The following is a 22867-nucleotide window of genomic DNA, read 5'->3' on the forward strand; positions in this document are numbered from 1 at the left end:
GCCGCATGGATCAGGGAACGCTAGATCGATCAACTCGTGACACATGCAGCTATGAAAGTGACACCGTCCTTGATATAAGATGAGAAGGAAAAGTAGAAATTCTAAAGCCGCATGGATCAGGGAACGCTAGATCGATCAACCCATGACACATGCAGCTATGAAAGTGACACCATCCTTGATATAAGATGAGAAGGAAAAGTTCACCGATGCAACAAGATAGAAGAAACTCAAATCACTTTTGTTTCTTGGGCAAAGCATAAACCGAGAAATATTAAAAATCAATCCCGGGATAGATTACTCAACCAGTCCTAAACCTATTGTATGAATACCAATTCAATTTCAAATATTTTAATTTTGTCAATTTTGTACTAAACATTTTTGTGCAAAATCTCAATGCGATCTTTTTGGCTAATTTTCACCTATAAATTGTCTTTCATATGTGTTCACAATTTCTTGTAAAAATTAGTCAAAAGAATTCCATTGGGATTTCGTGTAAAAGTTTATGATTAAATTGATAAAATTGAAAAAATTTAGAACTAAATTGGTATCTACACAATATATTTATAACTAATTTGACAATTTTAAAGGCAAGAGAATACCCTTTTTTTTTTTTTTTTTTGCCATGGAAGGAATTGATTTAATATGAGGCCGACTATGACACTTTCGGACCCCATTTGTCGAATAATAATGATGATGATGATGATGATGATGATGATGATGATGATGATGAGATGATATGATATGATATGATAATAATAATAATAATAATAATAATAATAATAATAATAATAATAATAATAATAATAATAATAATAATAATAATAATAATGATAATGGACCGCTATTGTCTTGGTGCATTGCTCCCAAAGAGAGGCGACGGTGGAGGCAATGTGGTCCATCCTTACGGTGTCAACTTATAACTTTTTGTTTACCTAATAAAGAAGTTTATTTGCTAGTCTTTTATTGTGTTAGTCTTTTGTGGAAGCATCATCTTACATTTAGCCCATGTGATTTGAGGATTTCGAAGTTGAAATATAAGCAAAATGTGACCGTAAACAATCTTTAGAGAAACTTCAATCTTATGTATGACTAAATATTGATAAAGTACGATTGACCGCTCTCATGTCTTATTGTCTCAACTTTTGATTAACCGCGCGAAATACCAATATGTCAATTAGGTTCTGTTCGTTTCACGAAAAATGCAGCGTTTCTGGAAAATATTTTCCATGAAAATGACTTCTTAGAAAATATTTTCCAAAAAAGATGTCATTATTTTCCTGTGTTCGCCTAAAACCTAAAAATAAAGTGGAAAGTATTTTTTGTTGTTTGGTAAGGAAAATATTTTCCTCTACATATTTTTTTGAATAAAATGTTTTTATATTTTTAAATGGATTTTTTAATTTTTTTTTCTTTTTCTTTATTTTTATCTTATTCTTCTTCTTTGGCCGTTCGTAAGCCACACGACGGCTAACATTTGGCACGCGACGGCCAACGATCAGCACATGACGGCCAACAATCGGCTGAAGGCTGGCTTCCGTTGGCTTTTCATTTTTCGTGAAACGAATACTTGAAATTTCGAAAAATATTTTTCTAAAAATTATTTTCGCAAAACAAACGGATCCTTAATTTTGAAAAATGAGGTGTTGACTTGATCGTTTCAGTCTAGATGACTAGATTCTTAAGTGTCGAGCCCACGTGCAAAGTACTTTATGAATTTGCAATTATAGGGAAAAAAATGAGCAAAAAAAATTGTCTAATTAGCTATTTCTACATCTTTGGATGTGGCAGGTGACATATATTTTAAGTTATATTAAATTGATATTATATGTCTATATCATCGACAGTATGTATTCTCCTTTCAACATGTGTCGGTAATGCATGACATCATGGTCGATGTCGACCCAAATATATTATAGTCGAAGAAATGAATAGGTTGATAGATCACGCGGCTTTTTAAGTCAATCACGAAGTTCTATTGGATATTGTATTCCGTATGATTTTGTGCTGGTTAGGATAGTTTCGTACTCAGAAGTTCAACATCGGTTGCAATGGCACAGTACTTGACCTAAGGTTAAGGAGCATAAAAAAAAATTACTATGGAAAAGTTTTAGAGAGAGAGCGCTTTAGCCGTTGTCGGCAACTCCTACAGGTGACAAAAGTCTTGAATATCTTGCTACCTTAAATACAATTAGATATCAATAACTTTTATTGTGAAATTACAGCCGATTTGTCTTTCTATATTAAACTCTATTGCCACCACATCGTCCGACCCACTAGCTCGGGGAGCTTGTATTTCGATATATTTTTCTCAAAACATGGGAAATCTACAATGTATAAGTACTTGCACGTAAATTCGCATGTACCTGTTTTAAGAAGAAAGTACATGTAAGCAAGATTATAACTTGAAGTTGAGGAAGAATAGTAAGAATCCTCCTCCCAGCTCCCTGTCGGGCCTAAATTTGACCCAAACCGAGGCTCGATCCATACTAAAAAAGAGTAATTAGCACGTTCGATCTTAGACTGCGATCTTCTTTTGGGCTAGCCCGGCCCAATAGAGAATCTGACTTCAGGTGTTGTCGGCTCAATTGGGGTTTTTGAGCTTCCACAATTTTATTATTTTTTTTGTTTTTGCAGGATAGGAATTTGAACTTGACTTCAGGCAATTTCTTGAACTATTGTCATTACCGATTGCCTACGTGTAGATTGTGTCAAAGTTTCATCGTGATCATCTACATGCTGAGATGTAATTAGAGCGTAGACTTATGTTTCAAATAATTATAAACAACTTTCAACAAGTTACACATGATTACAAATAGTAAATATTATAGATCATATTTACTCCAAGTGTTTCCTAAGATAGGAGCTTCCAATTTTAGCACTCGTGACAAAGCCTCATATAGTCGTTTCCTAAAATGACCTGAATTTCGTTTAGGTACCCATCAAGCCTTCGCATTTTTGGATAAGAGATTCATAGTTAAGCCACAAATATCAATTTTTTAATGTTTGATTATATACAGATGTACTGCGAAATTGTCATAATAATTATCTAGATATCAATAATCTTTAATTGCATGTCCAACTCATTTTCTCGCAAAAACTTTAGTTCCACATTGCTACATAATGAAATGATTGGGATCTTTTCGATAAAATAACCATCTCATGATGCTAGGATTTTGTTGGAATTTTAGCGTCGATAGCGGTATGCAAGAGCATAAATTTGGAAGAGAAATTCAAATAAATATATTCAATTACTGTTATATAAATATAGTAAAGGAGAATATGATATATTACAAGGACACAATGATGACATTTATAATGCGAAATCGATGAGAGAAATGGAAGGGACGAGATTAGTAACAATGAGTCAAGTTAGAATAATCCTTGGATCTGGCACTGTCACCACCTCCATCGATCAAATTACCACTATAAACTGTAGTACCACAATTTCAAGTCCAACTTTTCTAGACAAATTAACTCACGCTAAAAATAAGCAGTTATCTTACATTAGCAATATTTTTCTACGACCCTTCTTTCTAATTAATATGTTTTAAGTCATGGAAATCGGCCGTGTACAAAATTAAATGAAGATGAATTTAAATGATATTCATGATTGCATCTCACCAATCAAAAGAGTGATGGAAGGAAAACATGACCCATCATCGCAATCCATGAAAAACCATTGGGGTTCTCAACATAAAAAAAAAAAAAAAAAAAAAGACACAAAAGAAGTAATTAACAACAAAGGGCGTGCATGTTTGTATTCTTTTTTTCTGTTCAAGAATAGATTTTTTGTTCTTTTGTTCCCGGAAACAAAAAAAGAACAGAAACGCGTTTGTTTGCATTTTTGTTCAAAATCTGTTTTTTTGTTCCCGGAACAAAATTAGAACGGAAATAAAAAACAAAAAAAAGTTTTTTTTTCCGGAAACACTTCTAAAAAACAAATTTTCTCTCTCCTCTCTCTTCTTCTCTTTTTTTTTCTTCTTCTTTTCTTCTTTTTTTTCTTTCACTTGTCGCCGGCCTCGGCCATGGTCATCAAGGGCCGGCAACCTCGCCGAGCATTGCCGGCCCCCGGTGAGGCCGAGCGACGCCGGATCTAGGAGAGGCCAAGCTCGCCCAGCCAAGGCAAAGCCAAGCCTTGCCCGCACCGGCGAGGCTCGCCCCCGTCGCCGATCGCCGGCCTTGGCATGGCCGGTGACTAGTCAAAAGAAGAAAAAAAGAAAAAAGAAAGAAAAAGAGAAATAAAATAAAAATATTAAAAAATTAAAAGAAACAAAAAAATGAATATAAATTTAGCAAACGTGTTTTTATTCATTTTTATTCAGGAACAAATTTACCAAAACGTCTTTTTCGATAAAAAATTCCTAGGAGAAACGAAATAGTTTTCTATTTCTATTCTCCGGAACAATTTCTCAACATAAACACAAACAAACACACCCAAAGTTGCACTAGGTTGCTGGTGTAAGCACAAACTAGCACAAAAGTGCTAGTGCAATGTAGTTTTTACATCAGTTGCACAAATACATGCTCGTGCAACCATAAAATTGCACCAGCATATTATATTTAAGGGAGAAAATTCTAATTATGGGCATGAAGTGGGACTCTTTATTCAAAAAAAAAGGATTTAGAATAGATTTTGTTTTAAATAAAAGCCCAAAATTGCCAAGTCAGCCTCAAATAAAGGCTCAAGCTCACTAAGGCTCTATTTGTTTTGCGGAAATGTGAGTTTCAATAAACCATTTTCTAGGAAAATAATCATATTTTCCGGTGTTTAGTTGAAATTTGAAAATGAGTTAGAAAATATTTTCTATCACTTATTAATATTATTAATTTATTTTTAAAAATCAATTTTTTGATTTTGACTTTTTTCCTTTCCTTTCCTTTTTTTTCTTCTTTCTCATTAGCCATGGTCAATGGCAGATGATCGACGATTGGTGAGCTTTGGTCTCGCCCCAAGCTAGCAAGCCGGGTGGGGCTCAAGTCTCACCAGAGGTTGGTGAGGCTCTAGCGACCTTGGGTGAGGCTTGGGCCTCGCCTAACTTGTCGAATCTAGTGATGCTTGAGCTTGTTGACCCCGGGCAAGCTTAGCTTTGCTAGATCAAGCGAGGAAGAGCCTTGCTAGATTGTGGCGAGGCCCAAGCTAGCTTGTGGCCAGTCATCGGTTGTTGTTGTGGTGGTGATTGGCCAAGGAGAAGAAAAAGGAAAGAAATTAAAAGCTCGATTTCTTAAAGAAAAAAATAAAAAAAAAAAAAATAAAATGTGTTTGGTGAAAAAATAAAATGAGGTAGAAGAAGTTATGAATTTTCCCCACTTTTGTAAGTGCTTTTTTTTTTTCAAAAGCGGAAAACGTTTTCCTTGACTAGTTCATTTTCCGAGAAATGAACATTGGAAAATTCGGAAATTTTTTTCTTGAAAGTAATTTTCCGTGAAACGAATGGAGAATGGCCAAATATTCACTGGCAAACATTTTCAGCAACTAGAATAGGGTAATTTAGTCAAAATTTGCAATTGGATAAAGAATTGAAAAAAATCCCCAAATGATATTCAATTTTTTGCGTTTTCTTCCTTCCTCTCTGTCCTCACTCTCGCCTGTCCTCGACCGCGTTGCTCTTGGTCCTTGTTGCTTGCCTAATCCGCAATTGCATCACTCGAGTCTTCGCCGCCCGCTTGATCATTATCGCTCCTCGCTCGCTCCTCTCGAACCATGGTTTGTTGTTCACTGTCATCTTTTCTTTCCTAGGTTCATTATCCACAATCTTCAAGTCATCCATGAGCTTCAAGTCAACCGTCTACGAGTTTCACTCACTTTCAACCGAGATTAGTGTCATTCATATTGGTTGAGTCTGTCGAAGGGAAAGCTGTCGTAGGTTGTTGAGACAACACATCGTCTAGGTATGGGCATGTCATGATGAATTTTGATCATCGCATGAACCTGGAAAAGAAGAGATGACAACGAATGGCAAACACCAAAACTGTAGCTCATGAGGAGCGGTCGAGGAGTGATGAGGATCAGGCAAGCGGCAAGGACCAAAAGAGTGCCATGGCCGATCATCAAGCACGAGCGACGGGGAGAGGAAGGGAGAAAATGGGAAAATTGAATATCATAAATTGAAAATCATTTGAGAATTTTCTTCAATTTTTACCCATTTGCCAATTATAATCAAATTACCCATGTTCTAATCACTGGAAATGTTCACCGGTGAATATTTGGCCATTCGGCAAATTTAAGCTATCAGACCGAAATGACAATTTTATATTATTATTTGAAACGAGATCCTCTTTCCAAAAAATGGCCATACCCCATGTCTTTAATTGGATTTTTTTCTATTTAGGGATCACGCATGTGGCCGAACTATTCGCCAAAGTTCTTAACTAAGAAAAAATCGGTTTGCTTTCCCAATGGAGGGGGGGGGACACAAGAGGAAAGTGACTTTGCATCTTACGATCGTTTCTTAAAGCGAAATCATTCTCTCGCGAAGAGCTATTTTAATCGAAACAACAAGGAACAGGTTCTTCCACTGCCCATCTTCCCAACAAACGAACCACCCCCCGACGTGGAACGAATCGCAGCCGTGCGGAGGAGAGGAAGCGATGGGCCGGTTTTGGCCAATCATTTCACGTGCCCATCGGCCAGCGTCCGTTAGATCGACGGGGCGACGCATGTGCGAATCCTTTTGACTATCGAGGCCCTGCTTCACCGGGCCTTTTTGACTTACGGGAGACGCCGCAGCTAAAAGCCTAAACGTCACCAACTCTCCGAACGCGGTAGATTTGAACGCGGCGAGGACGGCTTAGTTGGGTGGGTAATCATGAATTGCGGACAAAGGTCTCGATACCAATTCAAAATCGGGAAGCGAGCTAAAGTCGCATGAGGTGGATTTCTAAATTGAGGGGGCGGGGGGGCTAATGTTTTCGCTTCTTCGAACCCTCGCTCGGGCTGTCGTGCTCTCGAAGTGAAGAATGGAGCCACGAATCATACACAGAACTCATGAGTCCACCAGTACCGGCGGAATTCGTTCCAATTCCATTTCCTTAATTCTTAGAAAAATCGAAAAAAAGAAGAAGAAGAAGAAGAAGAGAGGAGAAAACATTAAAACGCCCCTTCCTCTTCCGTCCCCTCTTCTCTTCCCCGAGTCTCTCTCTTCTCTCACTTTCTCTGACCTCCAAATCCCCTCGAAAACTCGCGCTCAGTCGAAGCAGCAGCCCCACACAAGCACGCAGTTTCTCTCTCTCGCTCTCTCTCTCCCTCTCATTGAGCTCCGTTTCTCTCTCCTCTCTCATCAAAATCGAAACTTTGGTGAGTTGGTGAGTACCCTTTCACCCCCTCGCGCTGCTGAATCCCAAACCCCTAAACCCTCGCTCGCTCGCCCGCCTACCCTCCCCGCCCCCAGCAAATTTCCCCTTCTTCTTAAACCCTAATTCGCTTCGATTCTCGCGCGCAATCCGCTCCCATCGGCGGTCCCGTCCCGATTCGCGCGCCGTTGATTGCCTTATAATGTCCAACTCCCGATTCGCGCGCCGCGATTGCCTAGAACCGACTCGGGTCCACCCGGATAGCCGGTTCTACAACCCGCCCCCCGTCCGGCGCCACCAGGAGCAGCGGCGCCACCAGGAGCAGCAGCAGCTCCTGCAGCAGCAGCAGCAGCAGCAGCAGCTGCTGCAGAAGCAGCTCCAGAAGCAGTCCCGGATCGACTCGGCCGAGGCGGAGGCCCGCCCTGACTCCTCGGACGAGTCGGCATTGTCGCGGCCGAACTCGGTCTGCTCGTCCTCGCCCCCCAGGACCCCGAATTTGACCAATTTGGATCGTCTCATGGATTCCGTCACGCCCTCGGTCCGGGCTCACCCGCCTGAGGTACGGGAGTTTGGGGGCATTTTGTGGTAGCTGCTCTAATTTCGATGGGTGTAGGCGCTTGTTGGAGATGCGTGCTGATTGTGGAGATTATTGGTGTGTTCCGTTAGGTTGCCGAGAAAATTAGAGAATGTTGCTTGTCGAGGGTGTTCTCATGACATGCTCTTGTTTTAATCGCGACACTGAAATTTGATTTTACTGAAGTTGGGATTTGCTGTTTTGTTACTCATGTTGTTTTCTTGGGTTGAGACGGTGAAAGTTTTCAGTATAATAACGAGGAAAGCAGCTTCAATTTCGAAGCTTTCCTCATAGACCATATGCTGGGTTGAACATAAGTTGTTATGATTCGCTTTTGTTGTTTCAGAACCTAGTTAAATTTCGGAATCTTGGGTTTTTCATTCTTATCTTTGCTCTGATTGATGGGACCATCCCTGATGTTCTCATGTTCTACATTTTTGCAAAGTTCACAAGTAATCTATAATTTTTCCATTGCATGTTAATTTTATTTATTCAATTGTGCACCATCTGGTAACCATGTATACTTGTTAGTGCAGTATCTTGACTTTTATAGTGTGTTAATATTAAGGGCATTTTTTGTCTTGTGGGCTGATACTCTACAGTTGAGATCGAGGCGTTTGCGAACACGTGAAGCTGATCCACACCCTTATTATTTTCTTGAGGATTTATGGGAATCTTTTAAAGAGTGGAGTGTCTTTGGAGTTGGAGTGCCTCTACTGTTGACTGGGGGTGAGCCTGTGAAGCAGTATTATGTTCCATCATTATCTGGTATTCAGTTGTACATAGATCCTCTTAGACCAAGGTAAGGTCATGTCTTCTGCTTGGTTCGTTTTAGTTATTACCTGCATAAGGCTCTAATGAGAGTGTTCTTACTTTTTGCTTCACTTGGTAGTGGCTTGACACAATGCCATTAAAGTCCATACATCTTTGCATAAATGTGTGCTTCTAATATGTCGCAAGGTCATGATAATCTTCTAGGAACTTGCAGCTACTGCCACTACCTCCACCCAACTGTAGCATCTTTTTTTGCTTACCTGAAAACTTGCATCAGATCTAAAATCGATCTTTCAATTTTAAAAACTTAATGTAAGCACCGGCCAAGTGTTTTTTTTTAATTCTTTGCTTGGTGACCTTGAAATTAAGTGGCATGCAAACCAGAAAGGCTTTTGCAATGAAGCAAAGAACTTGATTTCAGTGCCCAATAGAGTACCGAAACTGGTACTTGCCTTACTTTAGAATGATATAGGAATAATTACACAAATGATCCCTGAACTTTAGCCCAATATTTGATGTGGTTCTCTGAACTTTAGCTTAATATGCAACATTTTCCCCGAACTTTTAATTTGTTCAATGCGGTCCCTAAATTTTTGATAAATGCTACCAGTGCCTGGATTATTATATCTCTGAATTTAATCTAGTCCCTGGATTATCTAGTCCTTTGCTCCATTATCTCATGTCTTTACTAAGTAATTATGGTGGGATCCATATGTCCATTAGTATTAAACAAAATCTTTGCCATTCTCTCATTGGTCATTATTTTTTATTTTTTTTAGTTTTCAATGTTTTATTGCATATCAGTTATTTTCAGTTAGCAATTATCCAGAAAGAAAGACATTGTACTATTGAATCAAGTTACCAAGCTCATTTTGGCTTGTTTCTTCTTGCTCACTTCTGCAGTGGAGCATCAAGCTTCACAAAAAATGTGACATGCTTTGCCACATAGGTGTTTTAATATTATCGACTAAAAGTCCTATCTTTCAACAATTCTTCTTTTAGACCAAGTCCTTGGGCAAAAGATGACAACTACAAAAATTGATGAATTGTTGATTTTCCATTGTTATATGGTCCTTTAAAATGTACTTGAGCAAAAGGAATTCCGTGCCAATCTGACTTGTCTGCTTTCATGGTTCTGCTATTTTCTCTGCCATTACTTGCATGCGAGCAAGCTCTTTCTTGTGTTTTCATTGGTAATATCTACAATTATGTTTTTACTTGCTTCTCTTTTCATGGTCTATAGCTATCTTTCTTGCACGTGTTCTTTTGTTTCATGCATCCATGCTTATAAAGCTAAATCATTATTTTGCAAAAGTGATCTTCGAAGCTAACTCCTAATCTCAATTTTATGGAATTTACTATACATGCAGGAGCTCCTTTTATGTGGTTCTTGCAAACTGAAAAATTTATACATATTAGGACTTCAATTTCTTGCTGTTGGAATCTTAGTAGTAGTAGTGATTGCTATATGTTGTCATATGCCCATATATATGGATTTTTGCTCTTTCTTTGAAGCACGTCCAGTGCACCTGACTCTTGCACCTTAGGCTCTTCCAAGAGTTGGATATGTGTAAGTCCTGCCACTGAGCCCCAATTGAAAGGAACATTTTTTACTTAAACTTCTGGTCAATTTTAAGTGCTTAAGCTGCGTCAGGCTTGCCTGCTATATCTTAGTCATATAAGGATCTCTCATTGATACGAAAAGCAATCTAACACCAGTAAATGCAAGGACACGTGGGGTGTACATAACAATTTAATTGAAGTTTTATAGTGATGGTGCATTATGCTTATGCAGATAGATAGATCAAACCATTGTAAGAGGGAATCTGGTCGAAAAGCTGGTTATCATTGCCCTTAGTTTTTGGGCGGAAGGGGAATAATCCTGTGCGCATTGGCATCTAGAGTTTTTAATGACCTACCCAGATTTCTTGATTGATTGATGCCTCATTAGGCAGGGAAGATACTGCTTTCTAGTGTTATCTGGTGATATAGTTTGCTGTTTGTTTTGTGGGGCCTGGTTCTGCTAAGATGGTGTAGGTACCACTTTTTGCGTTTGGTGGCCATTGATTCTTTTTGGGGCTTTTCACTGTAATGGTCACTTTCTTGGAAGATGATTGCAAAATTTGGCTTTATATGCCTCATGAATCTAAAGGGACAATATGTTAAGTTCTTTTCATGTTCCTTGAACTAAGTAGTATGATGGCATTGTATAGATGCATGCATGATAAAGCTGGAACATTTGGTAAGTTGTGGTTTTTCTGGCTCACATGCTTGTGTGCTCCTTTAAGGGGTGTCCAGAAAGCCTGATAGACCCAAAATATTGAACCAAAATTCTCTCACCAAGTCGAAAATTTCCAGATCAGTTTTTGGGCAGGTTGTTAGATCTGTTCGGCCTATGAAAATAAAAATCAGTTGACACTGCCCAATAGGCCTGTTAAATTTAAAAGGAACTGCATCCCATGTGCAGTGTTCAAGTCTTCTGTCTCTTCGCACATGCTTCCTGCCTTCAAGCTTTAGTTTGGTGAAACAAAAACTTTTCCAGCAAGATATAGCACTTATAGTGGGGTCTCAAAAAATAAGTAATTTCTACCAGGCCTTTGTCCTTTTTTGTAAGGATTTGTATTAGTTGGATCTTCTAGTTATCTTTGTTATGCTTAATATCTTTAGTTTGATCTGTATATGTCTTCATTCCACCCTTTATTCGAGTAGTTTTTGCTTAGCCAAATTGCTGGAGGCCTATGGTTTTTTGAATCCAATCATAGATTTTATGCCAGTAATACTCCTCCTTTTCCTCTTAGCTTGGCAAGTTGTTGTAAGTTTTCAATGAGATCTTTAGTACTGTGCTAGACATGATTTATTCGGAAAAACAAATAAAAATAAATTGAGCAATTGATAAGATAGGATAAGTCTTACAGCATGAATCCTCAATTCAAACAATTCTTAGATAGTTGCAAGATAAAGCTACCCACGGTCTGCCCATTTCATCTTCACCAACTCACTTGGGATGCTCTGCCTCACATTTTACTTCAGCATTTACTTTGTTGCTGAATTGTTTTATTTGATTATTTTTAGCAGGAAGACGTAACTGCTATATGAAATGGTGCTCGTATAGAAAAGAATGAAATAAGGAAACAGAAGATTTAACATTATGGTAACACAGAGGAGTTGGTGGCATAGATATTGAAGAAGTTTCTTTTTTATGACTAGCAATTTTGCACGCAGAAAAGTGCAAAAATTGTTAGCTTAATTTCCCAATTCCTTAAACCACCAGGGCAAGGGGATTGCCCCAGTGGCCACCCTTCCCACTAGGGAAAGAAGAGGTTGGGAGTTCGATTTCCCACCTTCTCGGGAGGTTGGCATGGGGACGCATGAGTGAAGGAGTAGGATTTTGCAACCGATATACAGCACATAGCACATGGCTTGTAAAATAGATATAGGATAAGAACAAAAAAAAAAAAAAATTCCTATTTCCTTATACTTGATGTTAGGCAGGAGAACTTCTAGCTTTCCTGCTTAAATCAAGGTCTAGGAGTCATAATTTTATGCAAGGCTCTATAGTCGGACACATTTCTTTGTGTCTTCTTTGAACTGAATAATTCCCAACCCTATTAATGATGGACATTAGGTATTGGAACATTCTTAGAGGCCCTAATTTTCTCTTTGCGGCACTGGCAGTGAAATTCATGAGGGATGAGAACAGAGCCGATCTCTTCCACATTCTTCTTAATCCCCAAATTCCATTAAGCTCCTCCCTGTATACTTGCCTATTCCCATCCTTATTGCCCATGGATAATTAACCGTTGATGCATGGTAAATATGGATGTCCTAGCTTAAGCTTCAGGTTTCCTAGCAATGCTGCAGATTCAAAGTTGAGACATCAAAATTCATGTTTGAACTAGAAATTCCTTTTCTTCATTGGAGTGTAGAGTTCCCGCTGCTTAAAATGACCGAATGAGTTGGCATCGCTTCTCCTTTTTTAACAGATTTGAACAAATGAATGCTGGATACACACACGCACACCCAAGACTTCCAAATGAACACCTTGCCTCTGGAAGTAATTGATGAAAATCATCCCTGCCTCACTAAAACATTTCCTAGTGAGCTTTCTCTTGCTATTTGCTTAACTGCTTGCAGACTGTTTGTTGGGAAGGTTGTAGTTCCCTTTGTCACGCGACAAAAGCAATTTTTTTTTTGGGTGCCAAGATGTGAAAAACAATTTTCATATTGTTTTTGTTCCAGTGATAAATATGTCCATTAATATGTGTTGTTTACATAAGCAGAATCTTCCTTGTCAGTTCTTTTTATTAATGTAGTGTTAGCAATAATGTAGATGAGCTCATCCTTTCATAGTTCAAATGCATTGTTTGCAAAGCACCACTTATTCGCAAAATATGAGTGCTAGTCTTTGGGGGAAACTTGGATGGTGTATCCCTTGCAAATGTGTCCCTTAGATATCCAATTGGCCAGGTTTCACGACTTGCTGTGCACAGTTGATCTCTATGATGTACAAAATGGTCGAAAATGGGTACATTTGTAGAGGTTTATCCTATGGGGAATCTTATTGTGAAATTCCCCTTCTGTTGCTTCTTTCCTATGCTGCATATTCATTTAGTGGTGTTTCACAATGTACAGGAGAACGGGTGAAGACAGTGATGCTGAGACATCGAGAGAGACAAGCAGTGCTGGCAGCAGTGACTGTGAAGTGGAAAGAAGAGGGAAGGGTATTGTTGATGCATCATGGAATCAACACAATCTTATTAATTCAAACTCGCAGAAGATGAATAGACTGACATTAAGAGAGAAGCCTCTCGTGAGTTCATCGAGTGATGAAGCAGATATTGGCAATTCCTCTGGGACGCTATTATTTGAGTATTTGGAGCAAGAGCAGCCTCATCATCGCAAACCTTTTTATGACAAGGCAAGTTTGTATACCATTGGATGAGCTAATTTCATGGCATTACCTTGACTCACTTAATGTCATCTCTCTGTCCCTCAGGTTTCAATTCTCGCATCTCAGTTTCCTGACCTAAAAAGATACAGAAGCTGCGATATATTGCCTTCAAGTTGGATTTGTGTCGCATGGTAATACATTCTGTTGCTATTGCAATATGAAACATGGAATATTGCAGTCTTGCTTGATTCTTTCACTGCTTGCATATATGATGGATTGGGTCTTGGGAACAGGTATCCAATATATAGAATACCCGTCGGCCCCACTCTGCAGAATTTTGATGCATCCTTTCTATCATTTCATCCTTTGTCAACGCACTCAAGAAGTATCTCTCTCTCTCTCTCGCTCTCTCTCTCTCTCTCTCATGTGTGCACATATTTTTCTCTTATCTGCTCTATTTAACTATATATCTTCCAAATCAGGCAAATTCGAGCCACAGCTTCATGTTTCAAGTGGCAGAAGGGCCCGTGGAGTTAGCACACCCTCTAAGTTTTCTCTTCCTGCTTTCGGTCTCGCTTCCTATAAACTAGGAGGCTCAATTTTAACTCCTAATGGACCACATGAATCCCAGCAGGCGAACTATCTCTTGCAAGCTGCTGATGATTGGCTCCGGCGGCTGCAGGTTTCTCTTCCAGATTACCAGTTCTTTGTCTCCCACAACACACAGTGGAGATAACAGAAGGATGACGATCCCTTCTCTAAAGTGCTTTGCTCTATAGGCATATGATTTTACGGTGTCAATTTTGATAATGGTATATGAGATAGAAAGAATGTGTTTTAGAGTAAAAGGCATCTATTTTCCATTATGCCCCGCTAAACAGATTGTTTTATGTGCCTTCATAACTTTGTAATTATGTTAATCTCCCCCTGCAAATTTAGTTGTCTAGAGGGGGAAAGGTGAAAAAAATTACTTTATTGATTCAGGTTCAGCTTAGGTAGCTCTGACTTTTGAGTTCCATGAAAGAATTGCAGTCAGTTGGGAATATTGGAAGGAAAAGAATTACTTAATGTATGTAAAGTTGAAATATGCAAGTTGCATAGATTTCTACATGATCAACCATTGGTTTTCTATATGATAATCAATTGTTTTTTACCTGCTACAGTACAATCATGCTGCTTGCATTGTTAAGGTCAAATTCCAGCATTTTCGTTCAGTACGTCTTTAGCCTTTTTTTGGCCAAAGAGTTGGTTCAGATTGTTCCTATTGCTTGAACCAATAGATTTCGTATTTTACTTTTCCAGTTGAAAGTCTTCCATAATTACACTTCAAATTTCCAATGCATGTCCAAAGGCTTGGGCTCGATAGAAAGAGCGATCAATTGCTGTCTATTTTAATCATTGTGTGAAGCTGAGGTCTATTGGAAGGTTATGTAGGATGTGTTTGATTTAGCATTTTCAAGAAGCTTTATGCCTCCAAAGGCCCCTCGAGTAAATGTCGGAACAATTTGAAATAGTTTTCAGTCAAATGCTGATATTGTGAATGCCGAAAGTTCAATGTTACTTTTACTTGGTATTTCGAAGTAGCATTTGCGGAATGGGATGATCTGATTTTGTTGTTGCTTTGTAAGAAAGAATGTAATTCCAAGGTGAATGGGTGAAAGGGTGAGGCCAATGCTTGGCTGTAGAAAAAATACAGTGGTTTAAGAGTATCGCCTCAGCGGCTGATTAACGTGCTTTTTGGCATTGGGAGCCGATTATAAATTGACACACACACACACACACATATATATATTGATGTGGAATCGGATAGATAGTTAAAAATCTGCCTAAAATCACCTACTTTCCCTGTTTCTCCTCTTCCATATGCAGCCACCTCTCAGCAAGGATCCCCACCCCAACCTCCACGTCTCCGTTCATCGTCTTCCCGTCGCCGGTTGCCACCAGCAGAGTCTTTGACACATGTATTTAGTCCGACGCTGCTGCACATCCAAGCTGAGCCACCCCACTGTCATCCTTGCTTGTCGATGGCTTGTTCACACATGATGTTGAGGGGTTGGACACAAAGGCCAGCCACTGCCTTGCTTTAGTCCAGTTCGACTAGTACTGTGAACGAATCAACTAACAAATGTTGCTTAGACTCTTAACCTGTTCATTTCGTTTGATCAACTATTCATGTTTAATTTCGAAGTCGTTGTGCTTTATTCGTTTCAAATCTGGTTCTAGATCTTGTAGCGCACATAAAGCTCGTTGCCGGCCTCACGTGCTAACCCTCCACCGTCGCAGCGGCTCCCCCGTTGCTCGTCCAGATGTGGATTAGGAGTCGTGCCTCCAGATTTGCCCTCTGTTCTTACGTTTCGCTTCTTCTTTTTTGCCTATTTTTTGCCTTTTTTAAAACTCACAGTCCATGGTCGTCGGGACCTCGATGAGGGCACTGCTGTCAACAAGCCACCGACCACCGCCACTGCGGTCCAGATTTGACGCCAACCACCACCATACCAATCTAGCCTAAAACCTAAACACAGATAAGTGGATTGAATTCCATGTCATTAGCCTTTGATTCCACATCAATTTTCCTTCTTTTTTAATTCTGCACATGTCAATTTTAAGTGAATGTTAAAAGGTAAATAGGTGCGCCACATTAGCAGCTAATGTGGCGCTTCGAAACCACTCAATATTTTCTTGTTTTTTTTTTTTTTTTTTTTTAAAAAAAAACTGTACTGGTAAGTGACATAAACAAAAACGAAAAACTTAAAGTGACCTTGGCTACAATACCAATTTTTTCTCCAAGATGAGTTTGAAAGGACCCAATTCAGAAAACAATCTTCAGCATGACTCCAGTTCTAATTTGACCTCGTCAAGAGCAAAATCAGATGGCACGTCCACTTCCTCCAAAAACTCAAAGAAGAAAATAAAAAGAAAAATAAAGAACAGAGATTGAGATTCTTCGTCAGTGAGAGAACCTATTCAATTTGGTTAGTCTATGGTGTTAGTTATAACTATGCTTTCATATGGTACACACATTTTCTTTGTAAAGATTAGTCGAAGCTGAATGTTCCACTTGTTAGGCAAGGCCCGTGGCGTGACACTGCAAGAAATGTCGCCTGCAAGAACGAGTCAGAGTACGGACTTTACTTCTTCGACTGACAGACATGGACGCTGTAATAGAGCCAAGTCAAACAAGAGGGAAGATCGAGTCCAAGAAAGTTCCAAATTAGCTGTCGGCTTCATGTAAGGCTTTTGAATTTACAAAACTAGAATCAAGCAAATGAATATTTAGGGCGTCAAGAAACGATCCACGAACCAATCAATTCAATTACGGAAAAGAAACCACATGGACATCTCTCATCGAAGAGGAAAAATACAAGCGGAATCAAAAGGGTGTGATCAATGCCAGAACAAGAGAACTAGCAAGGTCACCAGGCTAAAAACAACGGCAGTTTCACTTGCACTCGCACTCATCTTGTGACCACTGGAGGGAAGTATTCTTGGGATCGCACATTCCTCCCCGTTGAACAACACCTTTGTTGGGAATCCATCTCCCGCGACCAGATTCACGCCGGGCGTCTCCTTCTTCGAGAACAGGATCACCGACTGCTGCGAGCCAGGGACCGGTGGATCCTTCCTCGGGTTCGACCCGTTCTTCTCTGCAAGGAGATAATTGAAATCTTGGAGGCCTTTTAAAAGTATGGTATTGTTGTAGTCACCCAAAAGGGTCCCGTTGAATGAGTAGGCCTCTTGGAACCCGGCCCCCGACCTGTCAAGCTCCGCAGCCACGGACCAGTCGGCAAAGCCCTCATCACCCCAGTTGAAGACGCTGATCCTTGCCGTCCACCCGTTCCGGTAATCCGAGAGCAAGTGCCAGTTGATGCTGACCCCGCAATTGTCCCCACATGGCAAAGGGTCGGGCACCGGCCACCGGTTCACCTTGCTCCACGCCAGGGCTTCCTTGGTCCGGTTCTCAAATGGGATGAGGAGCGTCTCAGGCCGCAGGAGGAGCGCCGGTGCCGTGGCTCTGCAAGTGTTGCTAGGGACATTGTTGCATCCACAAGCACAAGTGTTGCAAGGAACCACTGAATCATTGTAAAAAGCAGAGAAGGACACACAACACTTAGGATTCTCTCTAGGCCTGGTGAGGTTGCACACCACTTGCCAGCTCGAGATCGCCATAGTCTCGGAGGGCAGCCCAGTGGGGTCTGGGAAATCACTAGGGCTGACGGGGATCGGCTGCCCACATTGGTAGTTTGAGCTCATCGTGCCATTGATTTGCCAGTTCACAGGTGGAGCCAATGCCGTCCTGTTCAGGTCCGGCGGCATCTTGTACACGTGCATTAGGAACGTGGATTTGGACTTGTCTGGGTCTGTCAATGCAGATAGGATCGTGCCGTTTCGACAGCAGAACGGAACCGACCCGAGATTGGTGTCATTCGCTCGAGAAGGTGGCAGGTCCATGATCGTGGGCCGCCTTTCGCAGTTCAATGCTGACGAGAAGTCGAGGTCCTGGTAGTGCTGGCCCTGCCTACCGAAGAGACAATCCGTTGTATCGACCAAAGTTGGATAAGCTCCTCTCATGGCGAAGATGAACTCGTCCCTCGCCCAATCCCAGCTCAATTGCCAATTGTTGAGACGGCCGAGAGGATTGTGGTTAGAAATCGTGACCTGCGCCCAGTAATCGGTGCTGAAGGACTTGATCACGTCGTACATTATGATGAGGTCACCTTCCTGGCGCGGCAGGAAGCCATCGCCAAGCGTCGAGTTGGAGGTCGATGATGGATTTCTGGTGCAGCACAGGTTCATAGTAGTGTTACCTGGGAAAATCAGATGTATGTTTCAAAGCAGATATAGAAAATGAATGTATTTCGGCGAATCAAAACAGTAACCACCTTGAGTACTAAACATATGAAAGATGGATGCATAAGGTGATGCCATTCTCTATAACATCACTCTATAAAATCTACCTTCCATAGTATAATTGGGACACGAATATCCATCGTTAGCGAGATAGAGGCTCGCTGGCAGAGGAACTCCCGGAGCCCCGACACCAAACTCAGTACCTACCAACTGCACCTGAACTGTTGTCTGGGTCGGGTCGCCCGCCGTCTCGACTGCCGTCTTCAGGTCGGTCTTCGGAAAGCCGGCCAGAAAGGTCCCATTGTTCCCCACTTTGGCAGGCAAGGAAGTGCCATCGGCTAAGATAGCTTGGTCTGAAGAGACCAATATCTCACCATGTTGGAACCCAACGAACACCTGTTTTATATGTTTAGTCTAGGCATTAATATAGGTAAAAAAAAACAAGCATGGTAGAATCACCGAAGAACATCATAATTTCGATCAATACCAAATCATCATATTTAGTTCATAGAGGTGACACCTTCACATCCAATTTTAGTTGGGTGATGGATTTTTTCAATTTCTTCACAATAATTACATGAATCGACAAGTTTGCATCAAGATGATATCTATGCTAAAAACTCAAGGAAAATATGGCTAGAACTGCATAAAATATAGGACGAACACTGGTTATTCGAAGATGCTACTATGAATAGAGGTTGTCAGGATTAGGCAGTGAATCGAAGTTTAACGATTTAAATCAAGACTTCATAATCCCGGGGCTGACCTGCCATGACCTGAGCTCGTCGAGGCCGTTATTGACCACATTCAAGGTGGATTGGAAGCGGTATGGCTGGTTGGCGGTGTCGTTCGGAGGGATTGGGAAACCGCCGGTGTAGTTGTAGGACAAGAATATGCCGTTGCACCCACTGGCCGCCGGGGGTCCGAGGTTCTGCGATACCGAAGCGTCGAGCAAAGCGAGGAAGGCGACGACGGAGACGATGATGAAGTGATTGAAGGCCATTGGGCGTGGCTTGGTGAAACGAAGTGGGTATTTGGTGAGAGGCATTGTTTTTTAAGGTGTGAAGGAAACTAAGATAGCGAGGTTAAAGAGAGGGATTTGGTGGGTTAGGATTAACATAATGGGAAAATAATTCGATATAGCTGTGTAGTTTGAGTTAGTATTTGGCGTGCCGGCTTGGAGTCGTCCTTGTTTTGTCGTGCGATGGAGCGTCGTTACGTTGCATGCAAAGGGAATGAGTGTTGGCAAAGACTGAGGATGACTTGTTCTTTGCTGTTTTTTTAATGTTTCTTCTTTGTTAACTCCAGATGGTTGGATTGATTCTTTGAGGATTATGTTCCTTCGGAGACAGTCATCGAGTTGACCAGGTCCTTGAACGGAGAGAGATAGAGAGAGGTGGGAAATTGTTTTATGTAGTGCCATTTGGGAATAAGGGCGAAGGAAAGATTAAGTGGAACGAATTAGTAAAGGTTCGAATGAAATGGATGTTTAGAATACTCGTTTTCTTTTCACTAAATTTCACTAATACTAGTATATGAGCGCACACTTTCGTACGTTGCAATGAAGGCAACGAAAAAGTGAATACATAATCGTCCACGAATAGATTAGAGTGAAATTTTCCCAGGGTGAGACAATTAGTATTGCATGGATAAATAAAATCCGATAGTAATTATTTGCAATGCAAAGGAAAGATGAGATCTCCCAATAAAATAGAAAAGCCTTAAATTTATTGCACTTTTGCCAATCTAATAGTAAATTTTTTAATTTTATCAATTGAGTCATACATATTTTCATATTTTATCAATTGAGTCGATCCAATCAAAATTGGCCGAAATTCGCTAATATAGATGTTCTTATGTGGCACAATCATCATTGATGTTGACTTTTTAAATAATATTTTAATACTTAAAAAAATTATGATTTTTTCCCTTTTTTTTGCTTTTTTTTAAAAGGGCCGGTGAGGGTCGATTGGGCGAAGGCGATGCCTCACTAGCTTTGGGTGAAGGCTGTGACACCCTCACAAAATCTGGTCAAGCGAGGGCTTGGCAATCCTTGTCAATTCTGCCGAGGACTTATGCGCCCTTACTTTTCCCAGCAAGGGCGTCGTGGCTCTCACTTGTGGCCGGTGGTGGTTAGTCAGCAACCCTCACCAATCCTCTCTCTAAAAACCTAAAAAATAATAATAATAAAGAAAAGGAAAAAGTAGAAGAAAAAATCATAAAAAAACAAAATTATTAAAATATTATTAAAAATATCAATGTCAACGTTGGTCATCCACGTTTGCAACTTCTCAACTGGAAAAAGACGAAAAGATTTAGGATTTAATTAATAAAAATGAAAGATTTATGACTGATTTAGTAAAAGCCCAATGGGATTAGAATTTTTTTGGATAACTATCCCAATAAAACGCGAATGGATAAAGAGAGGGTTAGAAAAATAATTGGTGCAAAGCTTGTGATGGGCAGATGAGACATTGGGCTGGAATCCGTCGCTTGAAATTGGACCAGAAGCAAGATTAGTCCACAAGCCCTCCATTCTACCAATTTTGGGCCTCACTGTAAAGTAATGGTCCACTTAATGTTCAGCACCTGTCAACGAAAAAGGAAAATCAGCCCTAAAGTTACAAACATCGGACCATCGGCACGTCAGTCGAAATCCACGAAAAGAAAAACAGAGCATAGAAAAAGCCCGTCAATCTAAGTTTTGCGGAGGACATCGTCCCATGTCCCTTGATTGACGTTGTCACCAATCAATGGCACCTCTTTATTTTCTAGACACGACCTGGGCCGTGAACTACTTGCCCGATCAGGACAATAATACCGCATTGTCCGGTCGTAAGAGTAACTTTATCGATTGGCGGTGCATAAGAGACTCGAGCTGTTATTCACTTCCTGGGAGACACCGTGCCCTTTCAGTGTTCCACATCGGATCGACATCTAGCAAATCTTAACCTGAACAATTACGATAATTTGCTTTTCCATCCAACAGTAGACGGTTATAAGAGGACGGTACCTTTTGGGTACTCAAGAATAGCCAAAGAAGCGCGTTGGCATTGGTGGTCCAAGAGATGATGGGGGAGGTGTGGTCATGGGCTCCAATGGGAAAGCTCCTCCCCTTTCGGTTTGCGCCTTTCAATAATATCTATCCTCACATGCTAAGCGGAGGCGGAGGGTTTCTGGACTGTTGCTATGAGCTCTGGCCTCAATTGCTCCAGTTAAAGGTATCTCTTTCCGACATCTTTCGCGTTTTACCAAGTCGATTATCGTGAAGGCCCCGCCAGCTAACGACGTCGCTAGCTAATGGTTAAATTAAAGCACTTGTTTATTTCTCTCCTAACCAGGAATCGTACGCACAAGTACTCTTTCCCGGAAAAAGATCCAGCCATCCTCGTAACTCCTCCCGTAACTCTCAAACGCTTTAAATGAGCCTCTTAAAGACCAATTTGGCCTCTTGCGCCCTCGAATTTGCTCCGGCACGTACGTACGACAAAACAACATTAAAAAACCGAAGCCAACAACCAACAAACGAAGCCAACCCATCAAAAAGTGGACGCGAGATTAAACAAAAAAGAAGGAAAGAAAGAAATCCTGTCTTCATTAAGCATAAATAAACCTATTCGTCATCTTTTAAAAAGCAAAAATACAATAAATAAAAGAAAGAGAATGACATCTCTCCCTCTCTCCCTCTCCCTGTGGGTTGCCAACTCCAATCCCAGATTATGTCATCTTCCCCCAATCTTCCATTGTTAAGCCACCACTCACCCCTCGACAAGAAGTTCAACAGATTTTAAAATAACAAGGATTGACAGAGCAAACGAGGCCCATTAGATTTGGCTTGGGTAGTGAGACTATTGCCAGCTTCCATTAACCTCCCGTCCCAATAAGCTCTTGTCTCCAGAACAAAGTAGCCAAACACCAAATGATTAGTACCAAAAAAGAGGCTTACTAATATATATAATACCGAAGATGACAACAAAGCTGTCATTTTCAGAAAAAATCTCCATTTCCTGATTCCAAAGCCCCAAAAAGAAAAAAAAATACAAAAGGGCAAAACTGTGTAGGCCCGCAGCGTCAGTTGCCTTGTCTTAGTCAATAATTATGAATTGCATAATACCAAATACATCAGACACCTAAGGAGAAACCCAGATCGAAATGATCACCTGCCCAACATTGTCTCGCCAACAAGAACCCGCTTACCACCCCCTCCCTTTCTGATCCAAGGCATTAGTAGCAAGGTCAAACCATGTATTTCGAACTCCAATAAATGAATGGTTTTCAAAGCCACTGGTTTCGTAAACAACCAGCTCTGGCCCTGCCTGGCCACATGGCAATGCCTTTAATTCCATGATACCCCGAGCAAGTTGCCACATGTGATATTCGCTGTCCGGGGAGTGGAGAACATCGATCACAATCTCCCAGAGGAAAAATATCAGAAATAAATAAATGAGATGGGACCAAAAAAAGAAGGAATCATATGGAGTATTACGTAC

At 40.6% G+C, this 22867-nt stretch overlaps 2 protein-coding genes across 2 annotated transcripts; one reads left to right on the forward strand and one right to left on the reverse strand.

Annotated features, from left to right (window-relative positions):
• The first annotated feature begins 6904 nt into the window (after positions 1–6904).
• LOC104426789 lies at positions 6905–14682 on the forward strand. Its single transcript, XM_010039949.3, has 6 exons — positions 6905–7849; positions 8467–8666; positions 13271–13556; positions 13635–13720; positions 13823–13914; positions 14012–14682. The coding sequence occupies exons 1-6, from the start codon at positions 7493–7495 to the stop codon at positions 14263–14265; spliced, it is 1275 nt and encodes a 424-aa protein (XP_010038251.1). The 5' UTR covers positions 6905–7492; the 3' UTR covers positions 14266–14682.
• A 2153-nt stretch (positions 14683–16835) lies between these two features.
• Positions 16836–19380, reverse strand: LOC104427978 (COBRA-like protein 7). Its single transcript, XM_010040983.3, has 3 exons — positions 19144–19380; positions 18485–18773; positions 16836–18334 (listed from the first exon to the last, which is right to left on the reverse strand). The coding sequence occupies exons 1-3, from the start codon at positions 19378–19380 to the stop codon at positions 16914–16916; spliced, it is 1947 nt and encodes a 648-aa protein (XP_010039285.2). The 3' UTR covers positions 16836–16913.
• Between the last annotated feature and the right edge of the window lie 3487 nt (positions 19381–22867).

The sequence above is a fragment of the Eucalyptus grandis genome, chromosome 11 (genome assembly GCF_016545825.1).
Source record: "Eucalyptus grandis isolate ANBG69807.140 chromosome 11, ASM1654582v1, whole genome shotgun sequence".
Taxonomy (NCBI): Eukaryota; Viridiplantae; Streptophyta; class Magnoliopsida; order Myrtales; family Myrtaceae; genus Eucalyptus; species Eucalyptus grandis.

Excerpts from the sequence above, each read along its gene's own strand:
- LOC104426789 (XM_010039949.3), top strand. The coding sequence starts at position 7,493 with ATGTCCAACTCCCGATTCGCGCGCCGCGATTGCCTAGAACCGACTCGG. Across the intron at positions 8,667-13,270 it reads ATAGATCCTCTTAGACCAAG|GAGAACGGGTGAAGACAGTG; the intron begins GTAAGGTCATGT and ends CACAATGTACAG. Across the intron at positions 13,721-13,822 it reads AGTTGGATTTGTGTCGCATG|GTATCCAATATATAGAATAC; the intron begins GTAATACATTCT and ends TCTTGGGAACAG.
- LOC104427978 (XM_010040983.3), bottom strand. The coding sequence starts at position 19,380 with ATGGCCTTCAATCACTTCATCATCGTCTCCGTCGTCGCCTTCCTCGCT. Across the intron at positions 18,774-19,143 it reads ACGAGCTCAGGTCATGGCAG|GTGTTCGTTGGGTTCCAACA; the intron begins GTCAGCCCCGGG and ends CATATAAAACAG. Across the intron at positions 18,335-18,484 it reads TCCCAATTATACTATGGAAG|GTAACACTACTATGAACCTG; the intron begins GTAGATTTTATA and ends TGATTTTCCCAG.